The sequence below is a fragment of the Manacus vitellinus genome, unplaced genomic scaffold (genome assembly GCF_001715985.3).
Source record: "Manacus vitellinus isolate BGI_N305 unplaced genomic scaffold, ASM171598v3 scaffold_3_pilon, whole genome shotgun sequence".
NCBI classification, from domain to species: Eukaryota; Metazoa; Chordata; class Aves; order Passeriformes; family Pipridae; genus Manacus; species Manacus vitellinus.
Window position 1 is genome coordinate 40621305 of NW_021940535.1, and position 23104 is coordinate 40644408.

Sequence of the window (23104 nt, forward strand, 5' to 3'; positions counted from 1 at the left end):
GTTTTCCATTGCTGTAGTCTGTCAGGCTTTTATCATTTGATCTGAGACTTTCAGGTTGTGTGTCTCTCTCAGGATAAGTTTATTTTAATACTGTCAGCTAAACCAGTGCAACCATTTCCAAGAAAAACTAGGGGGAGGAGAGAAGGAATGTTGTTTTGCCCACATTAAAAAGGGGAAAGAAGATAAATCCTCCAGCTTTTTGATTGAGAGCTGCTGTGCCATCATGTTCAGGAGTAGCATCTGTGGTGACAAGGCTCGGAGACATCTGCGCATGTCCTCGGCAGACTCATCTCTGTTTCCGGCTACTCCATTTTCCAAAGACTTTTCCCTCTCATACATCAGCACCCCCCAGCCTCTGGTGCTGAGCAGCCCCCTCTTGACCCAGCCCTGTGCAGAGATGGTGCTCATGCCGTAAACTGCTGCAGGGGATGTGCCAACAGAGCATGTGCTGCTGGAGGGGGATCGTCCCTGCAAAAATGGCTCTTGCTTCTTGCAAGAACAGGTGAGATGGGATCTCAAATCTGGGAGCAGAGAGCCGGCACAGAGGTAATTCTGCTGGAAATGTAGACAGGACAGAAGGTGTTCATCAGGAGGGGAAGGAAGAATGGGGGGTGATGGAAGCAAACAGAGGACTGGCCAGGAGAAGCTGTAAGGGGTGCAGGAGGGTGGGATGGGCTGGCTAGCACAGTGGTGGGCTGTGTGGGAAGTGTGGCTGAACTGGTGGAACCAGAAGACAGGAAGACAAGGAAGGGTTGCTGGAGGGATAGCAAGAAGGACAGATGGGCAATGGGAAGAGGGAAATGAAAGCACTAGGGTGCATGGTGGTTAGAAGTTAACAGGGGTGGGGGGGATATTGGGTTGCCTGGACAAAAGTGTTGATGTTGGATTAGGTGGGCAGGGGAATGGAAGAAAGCACAGTAGAGAAATTACTGCAACCAGTTTTTTTGCTTATCCCATGTTTTCATTGCGTGGACAGCTGATTTGCCACACTTGGGTTGATATGCAGAGCTACTAGGTTCTTGCAGCAGTTGCTTTGAACGTACCCGGTTCACTTTTAAAGCTAAGTCTTTCTTTTAAAAATCAGGTTGTAGGCACTTCAGAGAGGGTGCCTAGAATGGAGGGAATTGTTTTCACTTTAGTCTGTCTGTATAAATACTTCTGTCTGGCACATGTCTGATATGAAATGGGAATAATGTCACCCAGACGTGAGTGAAGATAAGCTAGTTTAATGTGTGACCCATCTAGATAATATGCTTTGTAATTTAAATGCCTGTTAGTAACTCAATCTTCAGAACAGTGTTTGGATAACTGCTGTAGATAAAACCTGGGAAGACTAGCATCACCTAGTCTGCACATCAACCGGGACAGGAGTCCTGCAGAATTCAGTAGCCTCCAGTCATGTAATTACAGACTGCAGCAAATTGTGTGTCCATGTGGGGTGCCTTGATTTTGGCAATTCTTGCTGCTGTAGGCATAATTCTGCAATATGAATCACGTTCCTTCTATGTTTTCTATTAAAAAAAAATCAAGTAGCAGAGAGCTGAAGAGATGTTACAGAGGGCAGCCAGGGCCAAATTCTCTGTCACTTCTGGTCTCCCAGACCAATATATGGCTGCTGTGCCAGGATGCTCTCTGGAAATTGGGCTAACGAAAGGAGCCTTCCAATGGGCTGTTTGGAACACCATGAAGGGAGGGTTCAACAACGTGCAAGCTATTTCAGAGCATGGAGGTAAGAACTGCTCCTGCCACTGCCGCAGGTGTTAGCATTCATCATTGCTAGCACTGGTTACCATACAGATGGCAGTGGTACCCTCCCAAAATAATAAGGCTTGGGAACCCCTGCCACTGAAAAGAACTACAGACAAATGCAGATCATCAATAGAAACTCGTGTGTTTTCCCCACTGAGAATGAGCTTGAAAAGCAGCTCAGAGGAAACTCTAGCACCAGATTTCTTCAGGGTGTTTTTCAGGAGTGCTTTGGGCTTTTCTCAGTGCCAGAGATGAGATCCTCACTCTTGGACAGAGCACCCCGAGACGAGGTGCTCTGATGACGTTTCCATCTGGTGGTCCCATTGTGTCCCGCTCGCTGAGGCTGCAGCTCCCCATTGTGTCTGCCTGCACGGGGGCTGATGCTGATTTCCGCCATTCACGCTTGTTTCTTTGCATCTGAGCGTGCTGCTGAGAAGTTTCCAGAGAAAAGCTTGGCCCCTGTTTCTAATGTAATGCAGAGTTGTACTGGCTGCTGGGGACAAGTCGGAAACGCTGGCAAGATAGCAGGCATCCTCAGGAAGCAAACCCTATCAGAAAGCACTGATGTCATTGGCAAACAAAACAAATGAGCGCTGGAAAAACAAACTGTTTTCCAGCCTTGTTGATCTTCCCTCAAATTAGAAGCTCTGCACAGCCTTTACTCTGTGGCCCAGTCTGACAGATTATTTACATGACAGTGCTGCAGCAATGGTTTTGTTACTCCTGCCAATCCAATTCCTTTGATTTTATTTTTTAGATTTATTTATCTAAGGGAGGGTGGGGTGAGTGTCCCAGTGCTGAAGCCAGATTTGGAATGCTGGCCAGCATCCTTGCAGATGCTGGTGCTGACATGGTTGATGTCCTGCAAGCTTTGATCAGGCGTGACCTCCAGCTTCCCTGCCCCTGGCCAGGTCCTACGCAGGGGATGCCACCTCCCCACAACTTCTGCACAGCCCTTCAAGGCATGTGTCCTGCCAGTGTCCCAGCTAGCAGCCACCTACCACCACTGCTACTGGTTCTTTGGAGCTTGTGCCATGAGCATGGAGCATTTTTACATATGGTGAGTCTGGGTAGAGCTCGTCTGGGGGTTGGTGCTGAGGGCACCATGGCAGGCAGAGCAGTGCGGGCTTTACCCTCTTGGTTGTTCTGACTGCCGTGTTGTGATGGGCACAGTGATAGCATCCTGCTTCCAGATGGGCCTCCCCACCACCCATAGCACTGTGGGGTTTTCCCTTCCACATGTGATAAGTTTGTGGAGCAGGAGGAGGCAGTCACACCAGTTCCTCATGGTGCATTTCCACTCGTTGCTCCTCACTGCTGGTGCTAGAAGGAGGATCAGAGTAAACCCCACGGTCTGGAGGTTTCTCATTCACTCATCTTTTTCTCTCTGATGCCACCATGGCTGCAGTGGCGGCAGAGAGGGGGTTAAGCTCTGCTCCAAGACTGCCTGATAATAACAGGAAAAGCACATTTCTTCTTTGCACCTGTGAGCGCTTCGATGGGCTTTCTGCTGTTTATGGTAGTCACATTGGATCTTTCTCTCCTTAGAAGCTGAACAGCTCTAGCAGCCAGCTGTTCTCTTTGCTCTGCTTGTACCTGGCTCCTTGCACAGTCCGGGCAGGGGGTGGATGGAAAATCAGCTTTTTAGGTCAGCATTCAAAAATAACCCACAAAGCCTTCCCTTCCTTCCATGAGGGAAGGGTCCTACTCCTCCCTGCTTTCTGTCTGCTTGTACTTACTGCTGGCTCGCCTACTCAGAGCTCTTACTGGGAATTTGGAGTCCTGTTCTAGCAAGGGCTACTCCTAAAATATCTTCAGCACAGAGCTTTATTTCTCTGTTTTTAAAGGGTGTGTAGTGTTACATGTGTGAAAAGGGAAGAGATTCATTAAGCTCTAGAGACAAACCGGTTTAAGTGCTCAGCAGGCTCTCAGGCTGAAAAGCCACTTCTGCAGCATTCCAGGCTACCAGTTAGGCTGTGGCTCTGCATAAAAATCGTGCCTGTTTTTCCACACTGTGGGCTCTCCTTGGGCGAGTGCCGTGGCCACTGTGGGCAGTGCAGGGCAGATGTGGCTGGAGGGTCCCTGCATGCCCAGGAGCTGCACACCAGGCTGGCCCAGAGCAGCTGGTCAGACCAGCTCTGTAGCCTGCAGAGCATGCAGGAGACAAGGCAGAACAGAAAATGGGTGAGGTGCTGGATAGGCAAAAAGTGGCCATAGTATATAGAGGGCTGCAACACAGAAACTGGTTTATATAGTAAGCCAACCCATCCACTTCTGTGTATATGTAGCCTGGGAGATTTGGTCCTAATAAACACACAGCATCTATCTCAGTAGTTGCTCCATTTCAAGGAAATAATTGTCAATAGCAGTGAACAGACTCCTCCCTTTTTGCGTGCCCAAGGAGCGCATTAGAGACCAGCGTATAAAATGTACTTGCATGTCATGATCTTTGCAGGGACATTCTTCTTTTGAGCAGCTGCCAGTGCTGGACTCATGATTCACAGGTGGACCTGCTACTGCTAAGGACATACAGTACTCACTAGGCATGTTAAATGAACTCCTCATGCAAGGAAAATCATCTTGTGTTTTATATTTTACATAAAGAATTTATTTCTGTGCATTTTACCTCTTTATCCACCTTTTTTAGATTTCTTTTTTCTGGTGACACAGTTCAAACAGGGAGGAATGTATCAGAATGGGTCCATTGTTTTGCATAACCTACAGTACAGAACGTTACCTTCCACTCGTTTTAAAACTCTGGAAGACTGGGTGTTCTGTAATTGCCATAATAAGCTGTGAGAGTGGTATAGACAATAGAGATTGTTTCTGGACAACTAGTTCAGTTTACTGGATCTTTGCTCTAGTCAGTGCAGAATTGAGGGCTGTCACTGGGCAAGAAAAATCTTGACCATCCTGTGTCTTGGAAATCATTGAGACACAATAGAGGAGGCCATTGCAGATTGTTTCCAGCCGTGTTACTCAGTGGAAATGTGCTGTAAAAACAGCATATTTATAATCTTAGGTTTTGTGTTATTCTAGCTGAGGACTGCAAATTTCCAATGGGCCAAGGCAGGGAGAATAGAAAGTAAACTGTAAAAAAGACTGTTTAGCTGGGGTGTTGCACGATATTACCTGGGTTTCTCATGTGGTTGCATAATTCAGTTTTGTTCTTATGTATATTTTGTCATTGTTCATGTGAACTTTTTTTTAAATTGCAATAGGCAGACCTGTAGGGAGAGGCATATTGTCCTGTAATTCGCTCCCTCCTCCTGCAGCAACTTAAAACACAGTATAGAACACACCTCTCCATGACTGGAGAAAAATAGTTTTCTAAGGAAATGTCTGCTCAAGTTGTGGGTTTACCTCCAGTGCAAAGATTTTTTTGAGATCACATTAGTGAAATCCGAAAGCTGCAATCACCAGTGAATTCTTGAGTGAAAGGGACTGAGTCAGCAGCAGCAGTGGCAGCACGGCATCTGCTGCTTGGCTGAGTGCAAGGAGGTGTATTGTCTAGGGAAAGCCATCACATGATTCATCAGCATCTGCATGCACTTTGCTTCATCTATTTTATTAAGAGGGTGGAAAACCGAGTCCAGGGGATGAGATTTTTAGCTTCAGTAGCCTAGCAGCTGATCAAAGATATCTTTCCTTGTTTAAAGCAGTCTTCTGCTTATTTTTGGTTTTGTTTTCTAGTGATGGGTCCAGCTGGAAAGAGCTTTCTGATGGCACAGCTGTGAGTGAAACCAGCAAAACATGTTCAGTGTCGAGGACCTCCTGATTTCTCATGGATACAAATTGTCAAGAAATCCCCCTGTTTCATATGAGAACAGGTATGATGGATACCGGCATGAAGTGACGGGGAACAGATCTGCTCAGAGGTCAACACTGAACGGGTTTGAGGCAGAATCCAGAGCTGGGGCCTACGGCAAGAAACCTCTGGTGAAAACCAACTCAAGCAGCACTGAAAGCAGCCATGGGAGCCAAGGGAGGCAAACAGGTCCTGGTTACCACCATGACCTTCAGGGTTTGTCCACTTTTCATACTTCAGAAGGGGGGTAAGTTTCAGCATCATGCCATGGCTTTGCTTTCTCTTTCTTTTGGTCCTGACAGGTAACTAACCACAAATCTAACCCTTAACCCCATCTTCCTGTGATCCTTTCCTGCTCCCATCCTAGTGACCGTTTCCATGCACTGGATGTCCACACAAAGCAGGGGCACATCCATTCACCTTCTACTAGAGAAAGGCCTTTGGGAATACTGGGATGATTGGAAGTGGCTGCATGTGGGAAAATTTGATTTAATTATGTGGTCTGTATCAGAAAGGCCTTTCTGATAGGCTTAGGGAAGCTCAGTCCTAGTACAGGGAAAAATAGGGGGAAAAGTTCTTCCTTTTCTTCAGTTTTAAAAAACTGAACTCGGCTTCTTCTGCCACATACACACTCCAGTTTTTGTTGCAGATTCAGCCACGTGCAGCATGGTGGGTGCAACACACCCACTTTTGATGGGTGTTCCTGTACGCACTGAGGACTTTCTTGTTTTCCTCAGGCCACGCTCATGGAGTAAGCATGAGAAGGTGCCTGTGCACTTCTTTTTAAAACGTCCCCAAGCCAGTGGAAGCTCTTGTCGTCACACCATAAAACGAGCTTGTACGATTGTGATTGCTCGACACCGAGTACGTGCACACCGGGGCTGGGGCCGGCTGGGCAGGAAGAGCTGTGTGTACACACCACTGCTCGGCCATTGTTCTGCAGCTATTTGAGTGCTGCAGATGAACAAAGGAAAGGGGCTCAAGCAGGACTGGAAGCCAGCCCAAGTATGACGATCGTTTACAAGGAAAAGCCCCTTCCTCCTGCCGAGTGGGCTTGAAACTGAAAGCAGGGCAAAACACTGTCACCTTGGGAGCTTGTCCTCTTACAAAGTCCTTCAGTAACGTAGCAAAGCCATGTGTCCCCTCACTGCTGGGCTTGTCTGATCTTTCCCTTCATATCTCTTCCCCTTGCAAGCCCGTTTGCCTGGAGCGGGAATGGCTGCTGGTTGCCAGCTAGGATAATGGGCAGGAAGAGGTAAAGCCCTGTAAAGCAGTTGTAGGGCAGCAAGTCCCAGGCAAGGTGAAGGTTTGCAGGTGGAACCATCCATTCTAAAGAAGGAAGGACAGGACACAGGTTTAAAGGTAATAAGGAGGATCCTTCCTGGTGTGTTTTGGATGAAGTAAACTGGATGGCAAAAAAAGTGAGAGAAGATACTGAAAAAGAATGAAAGAGAAGAAAATTTTAAAACAGGGTGAGAGAGGTGGTCTCTTTCTAATATCTCAAAATGCAAGGAGTGGAACCTGTCAGTCTACAGGATAGTTAAATATTGTATCCTGGTTTTTAAAAGTGGCTTTTCCACATAAAATAGGGAACATAGCCCTGGAAATGGCTTTGTCATGCTTTCATAAAAATAGAAATATTTTCTTGATACTATTGTTACAACAAAGTCTGCTTCCCAGTGAGCCTACTGGGAACTCTTGCAAGGCACTAGCATCTGGGAAAACCTTCATATCAGCCATCCCTTCCTTGCCATGCCTGAGTGTGTGGAGTGCCTCCAGTGCAGAGCGTGACACAGCCGCGGCCCTGCTGGTCCAGGAAGGGAGGAGCAAGCTCCCTGGGCCGGATCCAGGGAAGCTGCAGCTGCAGCACTGTGGCACCTGTGTGTCAGCTCCTGAGCTCCAGGGTGATAATCCCTCTCCAGACCCACTCCCCTGCCCTGGGGAAGCACCTGAGGCACGGGGCTGCCATGTGAGTGTGAGCTGCTTTAAAACTGATGAGAAGATATTTGTGATGGCCCAGTTTGGAGTGTTTGGGCCTGTGGCAGTTGGGCCATAGTGAACTCCACCAGACATTTTGATATTGCTGCCTGGTTTCTGGACTGTTGTGGGAAATAGCCTTCTGGTTCTCAGGCTGGCAAAGAACTGCACACTGTAGAGACCTGGGGACCATTTGGGCCCAAAGAGGGGATGACCATCCAGCAAGATACTCTTTGGACATTACAGGCTGGTGCTGCTTTCCCAGCCAGCACAGTAGCAGGAGAGGGCCTGAAGAGGTGGTGTGTGTGTCCCAACTACCTTCACAGACAGTGACCAGCTCCACAGCAACTTGGAGCATGGCTCAGGCTCCTGGGCCAGGGAATTAGCTACACCACACTGTTGTTTACACCACTGGTGTAGAAGAGCTAATCACCTCCTGTACACCACAGGAGTGAGTGATGTTGCCAGCCTCGTAGCTGCCTTTGCAGGCAGGTTTGCAGGGCTTGGGGTGTTTTGTGATGGCAGGGCATGATGGTGTTGTCTCTGCTTATTAAGGTTGTTCTGCTAATTAAACCTTGCTGAGGAGGAGAGAGGCTTCATAGCAACGGCATGTGGGCATCACACCACCCACTGCTCCTGCTTCACATGATGGGGGAGTGATGCCCTGGTGGAGCCAGGGAGTGGGGTTTTGCTCTATCCTGTTGTTCTTCAGGCAAAGCGTGAGGGAGCAGATGGTGGGAGGGCTGTCCTGGCTGTCCTTGCTTAACTGAGCATTCAGAGTCCGCAAAGTAAAGGTTTGGAAGAGGAGACAAGTCAAAGAATATGGGAAAGCTGACCCTTTCTGGGTAGAGATGAGAGGGTTCACAGAAGGAGGACTCTTCTGTGTGGAGAGAAGAGGCACTTTGCTTAGCTGTTTGTATGGGAGGAGTTATGTTGGTAGGTAGAAAATTTAGAGATAAATAGATAACGTTGTTAATGAGAATATTTTCTGGAAAAATTAGAAAAGCGTACTGGTGTTCCGCAATGCTGAGTCTCAGAAGAGTGTATGTCGGGAGAGGATCCCAAAATAGAATAGAAGCTGCCAGTGTCCAGAAAAGCCCTCTGAAAATTTTTCCACCTCACTGCCTTTCTAAGAGTGCCTCTTTGTTGGGCCCCAAAATCTGTGCCGGTGCCTGCAACTCAGGCAGGGTGAACTAGTGAGTGCCCAACACCTACTGCTTGCATGGTGTCAGTGAGCAACAGGGACAGACACTCTACAGATGCCCCTGCAGTGGCCTCATTCTCCAGGGTTTGGACTTCAAAGCCTGTGCCACACTCTTTCACTTTTGACCCCATTATCTGCATCACATGAGGTCCTTCTGGTCCAGTGTCACCTTAGGGAACTGGGCATCTTCAACCCACTGCTCTGAGCATGACAGCTCAGTGAAATGCAGTCATGCAGCCAGTGCAGGGTGGACTGATGGCCTCATTTCTTGTAAAGGACTAAAATTCATAGAAAGCTAGAAATAGTTTAAGGGTTTTACACAGTTTTAATTAGATTAATTTTATGTAGAATCAGTTCAAAGCACTTTGACAGCAAATGTGCTATCCATTAGAAGCAGACCGGTTAGGAAAGAGTTCATAATGTTAAAATCCACCTCCTTGGTCCCATGGGACCACTCTGTTCTCAGCACTTAAATCTCCACAGTTGGTCCCATGGGACTGCTCCAGCCTTGGCACCTCTCCCAGCTGTGAGGTATCTGCAAGCTGCTGTGTCCAGGTGTGCATCAGTACCAGCACATCATGGAGAGACTGAATTGGGTAGCGGCACAGAGAGGAGATGCTGCTAAGAGGGACTGTGTGGTCTTTTCACTGAATATATGTCATGGTCACAAAGACTGCACTATGACCGGTACTTGCTGTCCAGAGTTGTGGCATTGCTGTGGTTGTAGTGAAGCTTACTGAACTTGGAGTGGCTCTTGGGAGCTTCCCCTTCCACCTCTTCATTGACTGCAAGACTCGGAAGTGTTACATGTCCTGGAAGGAGGCACTCTCTGCTGCATTTGTGGCCACAAGCTGTGGTCATGCTGTGTTGCCCCACTTCCTCCTGCCTACCTGCCACCCCTGCATGCAGGTGTGAAGGAGCTGCTCTCCCAGCGCTGGGAGCAGAGGAAACTTCAAGATAGAGCTAAACTGGAGGGTCCTTGGAGCATCCCCTTCCCACTGTGCAGTGCAGTCTCATCTTTTCCAGAGGTTTATGGGGTCCCTTATAGAGACTGTCTGTGTAACCATTTCTAGTGCCTTAGCCAGGAGCTAGAGAGGCTGATACTGTCTGTCCTTTGAATAGATCTTAGAAAAGATCAGGTTTAAAATGCTCTAAATACCGTCCTTTAAATGTCTTTTCTACATTCCTGTTTCAGTGATGGCATAGTACAGGTTACATGGTGGTTTGTATCATGTTCTGAAGTTCATTGCTGGAGCCTAGTTATTAACCTTTAAAAAAAAAATTTAATCTTTTAAGCAACTTATAATAAATGGAGAAACAACCTCCTATTGATAAGAATTTGGGTTTACTTTGTTCGTTTTTTTTAAATGGTGAATTAAGCTTTGCAACAACATCTCTGGAAATTTAAAAATCAAGATTTTTAGATGCTTTTCTAGGAGATGATACCACTGAAACAGGAGTCATTTCAAAGAAGTCTGATGGCCTGCGCTGAACAAGATGTCAAACTAAATAATTGTAATGGTCTCTTCTGATCTTGGAATCTGTGACTGTGTACTTCCTGCAATTTCTGTAGACCCTTTTATGATGATAGATGAAATCAAACAGAAAGAGCAACCTGTCCCTTCCCTCCTCACTATTGCTAGACCCTGTTTCTTACCCCATTTTGTAAGCACAGATACAAATGGTGCCACAGCAGTATGGGGGTGAAATGAAAAGGTAGAAGACAGCATTTGTCCAACTATATGTTTCCACGTGGAAATGTTCATTGTTACTGCAATCAACTTTCTGATATAGGAGGTGTCCTGTTATATCTCACTGATTAATGAAGACGTCTGTTGCTTCCTGGGGTTCAGCAATCCAACTGTATTTCGTGCTTCAGCAGCAGAACATTTTGTTCAGATGTTCAGTCTTAATCCAGTTGAATTAATATGAACAAGATGCTCCTTATCCCAGTTTGATTTTAAAACTTTTAGACTCACAGGATGAAGTTAATATACATTAAAAAAAATTGCTGTGGATTTGGATGGCTTAATTTTCCTTCTGAATTTTGACTTGTATTATGTCTTCACAAACTCCTATTTAAATAGATCATTGTTTTTAGTAAAAAAGAGCCAGATGACACTGTTTATATACCTTGGGGTGAAGAGAAAAGAAAGGAATTCTTGAGTTCTAAGTACATACTTGTCCTATTTCTGTCAATTTTGATTTTTCTTTCCAGTCTTATGCTGGTGGCAGCCACATAGTGTAAAGGCAGTTATATTGTTGGACACCTTAGGTACAAGAATAGCAGAATGCAATTCAGGTAGAAAATTCATTATTTATATAGAAGGGTACCAATTTTGTTCTGCAGTAATGTATAAAACAGTTTATACTCTGTTCAGAACACACAAAGAACCCATTCTGTTCATGTAAATCTGTGTTCTGAATTTCTAATCTGCAATAAAATGTCCAATGTCTTCCATATTTCAGTAATAGATTGTTGGAGGTAATCCCTCTTTTATTTAAAAAATTATACTTCTTTTGATGTATTTTACATTTTAAATATTGGTTCTGTCTTATTCAGAACTGTATTGATACATCACCATTGTTGTGACATGTGATTTAATCCAAAGCACTTTGAAGAATTTTATTCCCTTAGAAAGATGAACAAGAATCAATTCTGGAAATGACATGTTTAATTTCAGCACTTATGTTAGGATGCAAATCATGTTGCTGACAGAACGTATCTTAAATCTTACAAAATAGCTGTCTACCTGTTCTCCCTACCTGTACTGCCTGGAATCCTGTTAAACTTGCATACCACAGCAGTCTGTGGTATGATTTTGATTTAGCAGGGTGCAGAAGTAAGTTCAAGACAATAATTTCTGGTTTTAGAATGGAATCAGAGAATGGCCTGGGTTGGAAGGAAGCTTCAAGATCATCTAGTTCCAAGCCCCCTGCCGTGGGCAGGGACAGTTTTCTAGTGTCCATCAAGGAGGACTGTGCATGTTTGCACAGCAAACTGTGTCCATTTGTCTTTCTTTCTAACAGCTTTGCATAGCTAACAACATGTCAAAAGAGCTTCTGTCCCTTCCTTTACTCACGTTAATGACTGACTTTTAAATCCTCTCATTAAAATCAGTCATCTGGTTGCAAATAGATTACACAAACCCCATTGGCATAACTCATCATTTGACCTCCTAGTGGCCTTATCCATAGGACAAAGAAAGGGCACCTGTGCATGCTGCCTCTGATGCTGTGGTTTTTTTTCAGGGTTTGTGACAGGCCTCATTTAGCACGGTCTTCCCAACCCAAGACTGATAAAGATCTTGCCTACTGGAGAAGACGAGGACAGGACTTCAGTGTGCTACTAGGCTATTCCCAGAAAGCCACTGTGGAAATGAAAAGCCTGGCTGCAGCCCCGGGGGCACCCCGGCACCCCAAGGAGAATCAGCTGAAGGTGGGGACAGGTGCAGGGTATGTCAGGCGAAGCGGCTTGCAGGAGAGCTGTGAAGTGCCCAGTGACTGCAAATGGCAGAATCTGGGAATGGAAAGCTGGAACCAGCCAAAAAAGGTAGGGAGGCAAATGTCCGAGGGTGACAGGGAGAAGCTGCTCCAAGAGCTGTATTCACTGACCCTGGGAGACAACGTACTCAGCACCCACAGCAAGGGGAAATCACAGTCATTGCCGAGGGTCCTTTCACCTGAGAGCATGAGGTGCGTGGAAATACCCTCCCTGACCAACAGTAACAACTCGCTCAGTGTAACTAAAACTCCCTCCTATTCCCCAAACAGACTGAGTGTGGAACCAGCCAAGCACCATGGAACGGGAGGCCATTTCCTTCCCCTGGTGAAACCCAAGTATGGGAGACCTCTCAAGCCTCCATCCTATGAACTGCAGCGGCAGACTAGGGCACCTGCAGAGACCGTGGGTTTCCAGGACCACTACCAGAAAGATGAACCCACCTCCTACTTAGCCAAAGTTAATGAGCCAAGGCAAGATGTTTGCATTCCAGACTCTGGTTTGGAGCCCCCCGTGTATGTACCTCCTCCTTCTTACAAATCCCCACCTCACCAAACCGTGACCCCACGTTCCCCCAGTGAAGTGCCTAACGCCGACACGTGCGCCAGCAGCGATCCACAGGGTGCTGCAGAGCGGGTCGTCCCCTGCCAACGACCAGCCATGAATACTTTTGAAGTGGTGGGTGACCCTTGCAAAGACAACCATTTTCCTCATGGGAAGCAAAGCCATGCAAGGCGCCCTGCTGACCACCTGCGTTCTGTCCAGTACATTCCCTTTGATGATCCTCGGATACGACATATTAAAATTGCACCACTGGAAGGTCTGCAGGACAACGCTAAATACACTGAAAATGCATGTAGTCCCAGTTCTGGTGCTTTGCAAGAGAGAAATCTTGAAGTACAGTACAACAGTGCCTTTGTGGATGCATCAAACTTGTCCAGTTCTGCAAAGGGAGAAAGAACTTCCTACAGCTCCACCCATAGCAACAGATGGTTGGCACCGTCCATCCGAGATCAGGAAAATTGTGCCTTGCCGGACCAAAGAGACAATTGTAGTGCAACTAATCACAGCCCCCGTAACGAAGCCAGCACAGAGTACACGAAAGGCAAACTTTCTGTAAGAAATTCACATATGGACAGCACCTGTGAGACTGTTACAAAAGTGAAAAAGTTTGAACCTGGAACTGGGATGCAGAGCAAAAAGAGTTCAAAGAAAAAAATGAATGAAACTATATTTTGTTTGGTCTCTATCCCAATTAAATCAGAATCCAATCTGCCAGATACAGATAGGAACAACAACATAACCCAGAGCCCTGATAAGAATGGGTTTGATAACAATGGGGCTTTGCAAGAACAAAGTCTCTTAAGTATGTCTTCAACGGACTTGGAGTTACAAGCGCTTACAGGAAGCATGACCAATAAAAATGAGTTACAAAAACAAGAGCTGTGGAGACCAGAAGAGTTCAAACAAATGAATGACCTCAGGTTTATTCAGCCTACAAAACACAGAGAGCTCAAATATTCTGGCTCCTGGCCAGGTGATCAGTACAAAGACCAGCAAACACAGACCAGTTTCAGTGAAGAACCTGAAAGCCCACAATTTTTACATGGTACAAAGCCTGGGCAGCTTGATAGTAGCAATCTTCTGTCTCCAAAACGCCTGGGATGTACAGCATCCACGATAGGGGCAAAACAGACAGGGTCACCTTCTGAAGAGAGAGGCTGCAGGCAGAGCAGTTATGGTATGAAGGGTCAGATGTACCTCAGCCAGTCTAGCAACAGTGCATTTTCCAGGACTGCCACCTCAGGCCTTCAGACTCCCTCCCCAAAAGCCCACCACAGCCAGCTTGTGCCTGCCCAGGAGAGGGAAAATGGCCTTCTTTCCAAGGGAGATGTAGTTAAGGGAGAACCAAGTGCTCCCTGCAACAGTAAAGAGCTGTTTGGGCAGTTCCTGTTGAAACCTGTAAGTCGTCGTCCATGGGATGCAATAAGTGAGCTAGAAAGTTTTAACAAGGAGCTGCAAGGGCAGGAGGAGAGCACAAGCAGTGAAGAAGACTTGGAAAGTGCTGCAGCCTCTCTGCAGGCAGGTGCCCTTATGCAGAGGAGGACATCCAGAAATGAGAAATCAAACCAGGAGCCAAAACATGGTGGGAAATCAGAACTGGTTATGCCAGAGGTGCCTGTATTTAGGTCAGGAAGAGTTAAAAGTAAGTCTGAAAGTTGGAGTATGGGGACAGAGCATGGTGTTGAGCCAAGCTATGTTGGCTCTAAAGGCTCCTCGCATCCAGGAGGGAGCAGTGAAGGAGTCAGACCAGCAGATGGAAGTCTGATAACAGAAATGGGGACAGGGGAAGCCAAGAGCAGCATGAGCAAGCAACCAGTTCATGTGGGCCCTGTCAAGAGAGCTTTGTCCAGTAGCTCAAGCAGTTCATGTCACAGTAATCCTTTCAATAATCCTGTCTTGCAGGAGATGAGTGAAGACCAAAATTACCTAGACTTTGTTAAACTGAGCAAAGGTGCAACTCCCACAAATAATACAGTATTAGAGAGAGGCTCGGTAGTACATTTGTCACTAACGAAGAGGAACCAAGGGTGCTCTGAGCCAGATTTGAGGTCAGTGGGACTTGCTGTGGCCCCAGAACCTGGTGCTAACAACTCTGATCACTCTTCAAATGCAAATGCAGTGGAAATCCCCGTGAATGAGTCATTGCAGGCAAGAGCTGCAAGAATTTTAGGTATAGATATAGCAGTGGAGTCTCTCCTTCCAGATGACCATGTTGGGCCCCACCCGGGCACTAGTCCTGCAAATGGGGCTCAGGACTTTGAGTCATCGTCAGTGGAGAGCACAGTAAGTGACAAAGTAGGAAAAAAGGAGGATTCTTATGAAGGCAGACGAAAGTGTGGCTGGACAGAGAGTGCTCTCTTTGTCAGAGCTGGAGGACGATCTTTACACCCTGATGAATGCCAGACCACTCACCAGGAAGCCAGTGCTAAAACACGGGTAACTGAGCAAGTTCTTGAAAAACCTGTGAGTCCCAGCCAAGGTGAGGACCAAAACTTGGTTTGCAAGTCACCTGTGTATCAGCATTCAGAAAAGAGAGTGAGAAGCACCTCGAAGGTGATAGAGACACTTCAAGGCAAGCTCACCTCTCCTCCGAGCCGGACTGCCATGGATCGCTTAGTGCGGATGAAAGAAGTTGACTCTGTGTCCCGGATGAGACGTCTGAGCATTAAGAGCGCAGACTCGGGAGAGGAGGTCGATGAGGAGAAGCTGTCAAAGGTACAAGAGGAGAGAGGAAGCAAACTGGCAAGCTCAGGGGCTGTTTCCAAGCGTGTTATCTCTCTCAGTGAAAATGGATGTTTGGGTGGAATGGACAAGAAGAAGATCAGCAGAGATTTTTCTTTAGGTAAGACCCTATTGTGGGAGATCCAGATGGGTACTCTTTCCTTATGTAACGGGCATGATCGGTTTGCTTATGCCCACATATACTGCTCAAATAGTAACAGGCTGTAGGTGGTACTACCCTCATCTGGGAGCCACCCACTTTGCTCTCCTTGTGGAAAAGATGAGTGTTCTCTGATCCCATTTTAGGAATAGTTACTGTAAAACTCACTTGTGATACTGAAACTCATTCACAGAGACTGGAGTGCTCTCTACGGTCTCATCTCTGTCTAATTGTTCCAGGGAATGGTCAGGCTAAAACAGTGGAGTTCCAAGACAGTCACTCTGGTGCCAGTGCTTGGGAACACGTGGTGATTTAATCATAGCCTCTCCCTGAATGCCAATTTTTTCCCTCCCTAATACCTAAATAGACACATACTATATCATAGTTCATAAGAAACTAAAAATAAAAATCTGATGTACTTCTATGAAGCCTCTGGGAAATGGCTGCATTCAGAGGCCTGGAAAATTCTCTCTCTCTCATGAACATTCTCCAGATCAGATGTTGAGAATAACTGTTAACCCCAGGTCAAACGGAAACTTCACTTTTTCAGTGAACACCTTTTTTTCCCTATTTTTTGGTGTTCCTCATCTCTCGAAAGCATATAAACTTGTGTAGTCCATATGCATCCCAAAAGTAACACAAGCTGTTCTCTCATCAAAACTGTTTTCATACAGCATTGTGTTGAACGACTGAAAATCAGTTGTTGCCATAGCTCTCTGTAAAGGGATAAATCTCCCAGGCCACCTGCCTAGTCCATTAAATTAATTGGAGTGAGCAAATGTACGGTGTGAAAGTTGTTAAATTAGCATCAATCTCCTCCTCCTTTTTCCATCCTCTCTGTAACAGCTAACACTTTACCTTGAAATCTGCACAAGTTATTCATTAAACCTCATCAATATAAATCTGTTCACAGTTTTCCAGTACAGAAGGACTGGAATTAAATGGAGTATACTTTAACTGGATTTAGGCATTTCTATCTGAAGAGAAATGCTTGTATGAGTTCGAAGTATTGACTCCTGCAGTCTTGCAGCCTTCCCCTTCATGTCTTTTTCTGTATCCTACATCTTTGTCTCTCTCTGCTCTGAACTGTATTTCTCTAGACCAGATTTTCCAAACAGGCTAATTCAGCTTTCTTGTACCCATCAGGTCTAGTATGCACCACATGCATTTCATATGCTTTCCTCCCTTGGGGTTTCTGCTGGAGTGAAGAAAATATCTGTTGTGGTGACATGACTTCAGGGATGTATCAAAACAGATTGTGTGCATTTTATTGGAGAGTTATTCTGCAGTAAATTAGGTCTAAATTTATCCCTCTTGCTGACAATGCTAGGCTTGTGTTCTGCAGAGTGTTCCCATTGCAGCAGTTCCCTCACAGCCATAACAGCCCTCGCCATGTCTGGATGGCAGGGATTTCCTTTCCTGCTGCACACATTCAGGGTAACACACACTCAGGTGGGGTGGGCAGGCAGCTCCTCCACTGACCTCTTCCCATTCAAAGAGACCCTAATTTGTCAATGGCCACAAAATCTTCACCTTACTTTAACAGCGAAGGGCTGAAGATTTGTGTTTATAGAAAGGCCTGATGTTGTGTCTTCCTCTGTTAAATCTCACTGCAGCTTCCAGACTAGCCCACTGGTACAATTGTAAACCCAAATGAGAATTAATCCTGGAAAATCATTGTATTCACTGGTTTTAAAGAGCAAATATTCCATTCTAAAAGGCCATTCTATTTGAAACGAGGTAGTGTTAGTCCTATAATTGCAGACTGGGCCTGTCACAGAGGCTGGAGCCCTTAGCAGAAACAGGCTTTCACATGTATAATGTAGCTTGGCAGAGGAACAGTCATCTCAGAGTAAGAGCTCTGCCAAAGCTCAGTGCAAGAAGCTCATCTTACTATGCAAATACTGCCATTAGAAGAAGAACATCTCCAAGTGTTCCCAAATGCATTGGATGTCTTTTCTCCTTTGCTGTTTGAAGACATGGGGCTGCTAATCTGGCTTTGTTTCTGTAGAGCACATTTCAAATGAGCTTAACCAAATGTTGAATAAACATTTCTGTTTCAGTGCTAGAACTCCAGTGTCTCTGCCCCTCAGAAGGGTGACATAGCCTGGCAGTCTGACACTTTTGTGTCCTTGTGTAGGTGCTGAAAGCATGAGTAAGCATAAGTAAGGGAATAAACTGAGCCATCCAGAGGCTCCGTGTCTTGTAGCCTGATTTTATCCCTCCCTCCCCACCCCTGCCCCTGTCCCGCCACTCCCTGAAACAGTGAGCACCTGCAATTTTGTGGGGAATTCTCATAATGTGAATGTGTCTGGCCTTAGGAAAATCAAGTTTCTGAAATGTAAATTCGTTTTTATTCTTAGGTCAACCTGTCACAGAATAGTTCAGAATTTTTGTATGTTCTAGCAGTTTAGATGGCAAAATATTTACAGTAGAAAAAATATTACTGCATCTTCCCACACCATCTGTGCATTAAACTTAGAAAGATGCAGCATTATCCTGGAGTGCCCTAGCCCTCAAAAACTTTTTTCCTGTTGATTTTTTTTGCATTCATATGGTGTCTGTTTGGAAATACCAAAAGAAGCTTAGCAGTGATAAACAATTCTGAAATGATTTGTGTTGCTGGCACAGACGCCTTTCTTGGCCAGCCTATCAATTTGAGGAGGGTGGGCAAGAGCAGTGATAAAGGATTCTGCACCAGGAATCCACCCAATGGGGGCAAATCCAGAAGTCCTTTCTTAGTCAGTCCCCCTCTTGACATGAGTCTGGATGCTGCAGATGGACACTTGCACACGGAAGCAAAAATTTCCCTTGGGGATTTTTATGCTTGTTTGAATGAAGACATTCACTCACATCAACATGAAAGTCCTGAGGATGAACGTTTTACTCCAAAGTGTGATATTTATGTGTGGAACTGTTTTCATGCTCAGCTGTTTAAATGCGAGTGCTGTGGGAGTACAGCCCACGGGAGGGACGTTTAAGGTTAGCACAGATACTCGGGTTGCGTAAGAGCAGCAAGTAGCACACGGCAGCACAGGCTGCAGTGCCGGTTTGTCCAGGCCCCTCTGCGCCTACAGACTCCTCTGCAGGTAGCTGTGGTTCCTCCAAGCCATGACTGTGCATCCCAAGGGTAAGTCAGGCACCTGCATGATGGCACTGGGGAGGCAGACCGCACAAGGCAAAGCCTTTTCATTGCAATCCTATCCCAGAGTCACAAGGGTGAAGGACGAGGCTCACGTCTGCTCACTTTGTGGCCAACACTAGGATAAATCCAATAAAAAAATCTGATAGAAGAGTGTCCCTTGGGGATTTGGGAAAAGGAAAGGCAACGTGTGGTATGTCCTGTGAACTGACAGGAGGTAGGCTGAAAATGAAGAACAGTGTTAGTAAGCCAGTCCAGTGCTTTAGTGAATAAGGTTCAAAATGTGAGCTGTGGTTTTGCAGACCGAAGTGAGACAGCCATAGTGATGCAACACAGCTGTGCTTTCCTGTTTTCTGTTGAATTAATCTGAAACCAAGGATTTGCAATCAAACGAAAAGACCCTGATGACTGCATGGCATAATCACTCCTTCAACTAGCCTTAAACACCCTGCTAGGATCTTTAAAGCATTTACTGCTCCTTCATCTTCAGTACAAGGAGGAGCAAATCTTATGTCTTTTTCTCCCTGTCAAAGCATCTGAGAACTAGAAGTAATCACTCAGCATTCAGTGTGCTTGTTCCTACCTACCAAAGGCCTCCCAAATTCTATCTCCATGCATTTGATCAAACTTGTTCCCAAATTACACTGGTATAAATACAGAATTTGGGTCAGGAATGTGATATGTATCTCTAAGGTGCTAAGTCCATTATCAGCTTCTTTTTTTTTTTAATAAAAGCTAGGGAAAACATGTCTCATTTCGACAGCTAGTAATACTGAATAGATTTCACAATATATTATTAATAGTGCTTTCTTGTTTTGTTCCAGATACCTATGACCCCACCAAAGTTGAAAAGGTGTGACATTAATGAAGAGGAGAATAGAGAGATTTCTGCTCTACTAAGAATGTTTCACTGATTTTTTTTTCTGGGTGCTTTTTGTTTGGTTTTTGTTCTTTAATGTTTGGAAATTGTCTCCATTTGTGATGTTCATGGTGTACTGACAATGCCTTTACCACTGCCACTAGGAATTAGCTATTCATATCTGAAAATGTTGCGGAGACCACAGAAAAATCTGACTTCGACATTGGAACCACCTGGCTTTGTAGCATTTAAGACAATACCTACCATTGGCAAAGAGTTTTCATCTGAACTGTATTTCAGTCTTTAGCAGGGATGGTGAAATTTATAAAGTGAAGTGTTACATTAGTGTAAATGTAAACATGTGAGATTAGTGAAATGATTTTTAAAAGAATGTGAATCTATAAGCTAAACTTCTAAGTATCTACATTCTAAACTTTGTTTAACTCAATGGAGTTTTGGCCATAAGTAGAAAGTGCTGCTGCACTATGTAGGGGAAGGAATGTGAAAGAGTAGCAAGGACTGATTTTGAAATTATTTCTGACTTCCAGAGTTTGAATTTACTTGGATTAAATACTTGCCACCTAGAGAGAAGAAAAACAAAAACCCAAAAGCTTCTAAAAGATGGAAGACTTTTGTAGTACAGTGTACAGAACATGTAATTATAGTAGCTGGCAACTAGTGTTTCAAACCAATGCAAAGTATACCACTGGCTGTTTTGCACTCAGTATTACCTATTTTTGTTTTGCTGTTTAGAAATTCTTTATATGAAAGAATAGTAGCTGGTTTAAAATAGCCCATTTTAACAAAGTAACTATATTTCTTGTTACAGAATACTATCTATTTTTCTACGATGTAAACAATTGCTAACAAGTGGCAAGTATAAAGAAGTATTATTATTATTATAATTATATTTTAAGAAGACTTATTCCTCTGAGTGAAGGTGCCCCAAGCAGATTTCACTTGTTTATCTTAATGCACACACCATATTGCCACCTACTCAGTAGTCCTACCTTATTTTGTTCTGAAAAAGCCATCTATCTATGTATGTATGTCCTACAGGGTTAATTTCTATTTTTTCCCACTCAATCCTTGGATCGTTCTTGGAACCACTTTCTGAAACACAGCTGAGAACTGTCTAGGCTGGTGTTGCTGACATTCCATTCCTGGGACATTCATTACCAAAAAGTGAGTTTGGATCTTTGTCCCAGTGTCACTGAATGGCTCAGATAAAATACCTGCTTTCTTTCTTATACTTTGTTCCCTTTTGCAGATTATGAGTTTGGATATGGCCAGTGTACAAAAATAAGCAAAACTGGGTTTAATTCTTCCCTGAAGTCAACAGTGTTGCTGGGGAGAAGTTCAGGTGTCTTCTTGATGGCATTTAAATACATGGCTTTAAATATATTTTATCTGCACACACAAATGCATGAATGACAGAATTTATAATAAAGCCTGTGCATTCTGCCCTTTGATCCTGAATTAGCCTGCTTAGTATCTGTGTCTTAAAAGCCTTTATGTCCATTCCTGTATGGTTTTTTTGGTAAGTACATGTGTACTAACATTGTTCTGATGACTTGTTCATGTACTTCACCAGTCTATTCTACTGGCGTTTTCTGGTTTCTAGCATAATTTTATTTTTTAAAGTCTTCTAATTTCATGAAATATTTTTTTCCTAAGTCTGTAATTTGGAAAGAACGATGGGGAAAAACATTCATCCTGTGTTTTGGCAGCAAGAATTTCTTGTCTGTAACACATGATTCTGTTACATATGGACTATTTAAAGCTTGCTTGAAAGGAAAATGTGGTGTATAATTTATTTTATTAACTCCTGTGCATGATGTGCAGCAATACTTGTTGACAAACTGTTCCTACCACTCTTACTATATTCACCTTTCTTCATCACCATCTAGGACATCTAGGGGCTTGTAAATAGCTACAAAGCATGTTTTGCCCCCTACCCCCCTCCTCCCAGCCAATACCCCTGACCTGAATACTGCCCAGTTCTGAAAGAACTCCAGCTGTTGTCATCCCACTTACCAGTAAAGCTGAGATGCCTAGCAATTAATTGAAAGTTTTAATTTATCCTTGATTTCTGGAGAACTGTAAATTGTCCCATATAACCAGTCCTGCTACCTTGGAACAAAAGTTTTCTGTGCATTTTATTTCCTTCTTATGGGAGTGGGTTAATTGATTCTGCAATATGTCTGTTTCATCAGTCATGTCAAGTAATTACTTTTTCAGTCACATGAAGACACAAATTAAAAAAAAAAAAAAGGAGACAATATTACAGGGAAAGTTTTATTGGCCAAGAATAAGAAATTGGGTAAGCTTTGTTTTGTAGTAGTATGTGACTGACCAGTGAATGAAAGAGTAGAGTTAGTGCTGCTTTAAAAATGGTGTATTCCTCTAACAACACTGGTAGTTTCATTTGGTACTATGATACAGACAACTGAGAAATACATGGGGTACAGTTTTCTGAATGATTGTGCCTCAGTGTTTCTACAGTGCCTATGCCATGGGTAAATATCAGCTATTGGAATGGGCTGGATGGTACCGTAGCTGAACCACCTTTCCAGAAACCCTTTGCCAGTTTGCAAACAGCAGTGAACAGAAAGCCCCTTTTACATCACATGTGGTTAAAAAACAGTAAATGGTGACTTCCAGTGCCTGTCTCAATGGGTGCATAAAACTGTCTTGGCAACAGCTGTCACTGGAAATGGCAAGAGCAGGAGCTCAGGGCTGGGCGGGTGCAGAGGTGGAGGATGCGACAGGCCAGGCTGCTTCCAGTGCCTCCTGCAGTGCAACAGTGAAAAGTGAGGAACTTTGTTCTCAGGAGGAAGAGCAGAGCTAGATCCTCAGAAATTATGCTTTTACAGGCTGCTGTGTACCCAGCTCGTGCTGCTGCCGTGCCGCTGCAGCTGTGGAAGCTGGGGTCGGGGAAGATACTGCTTTCACGAGCATTTCCAGAAACTCGTGCAGAAAAAAAACCACAAACCTGCCTGGCTTATACATTTTAAAAAATGTTTAATGGAGAGACTCCTCAGGAGCTGGATAGCTAAAGAGGACCTGCTGTCTCCTTCCCTTAGCCGTGCTGAAATCCGGAAGGGACAGTCAGCCTGAGGGGTTGGTGGCAGGGAGATAAGCAACGAACACAAAGTTCCAGGCTCCTATCTTCAATCTGAGGAAGAGGAGTCACCGGTGAACTCCGGGGCTGATGAACGGCCCGAGCCCTGCGGGCAGGGCAGGATGGATCGGAGCAGGAGCGGGAGCGGGAGCGGGGGGCGGGCGGGCTCTGCCCGGGGCGGTGCATCTGGGGCGGGGAGCGCGCTCCCTCCTGCGGTTCCCGAGCGCCAGCGGGAGGTTGGTTTCCCCGAGGAACCGCTCTTTGCGGGCCCCATTCCAGCCTCCTTGCTGGAGG

General features: G+C 45.1%; 1 protein-coding gene across 4 annotated transcripts in view; it reads left to right on the plus strand.

Moving 5' to 3' along the window:
* JCAD (junctional cadherin 5 associated) overlaps positions 1–21486 on the plus strand; it is a 59800-nt gene extending 38314 nt beyond the window's left edge. The window contains exons 2-5 of one of the 4 annotated variants that reach the window (XM_018075621.2): positions 5443–5804; positions 11991–12434; positions 12513–15646; positions 19652–21486. In XM_018075621.2, coding sequence (XP_017931110.1) covers positions 5503–5804; positions 11991–12434; positions 12513–15646; positions 19652–19686 — 3915 coding nt within the window. In that variant the 5' untranslated portion in view covers positions 5443–5502 and the 3' untranslated portion in view covers positions 19687–21486. Of the gene's footprint in view, positions 1–5442; positions 5805–7403; positions 7527–11990; positions 15647–19651 lie in introns of those variants that run through there. The other 3 variants (XM_008928314.3, XM_018075623.2, XM_018075622.2) reach the window with 3 other exon arrangements.
* Positions 21487–23104: the final 1618 nt, after the last annotated feature.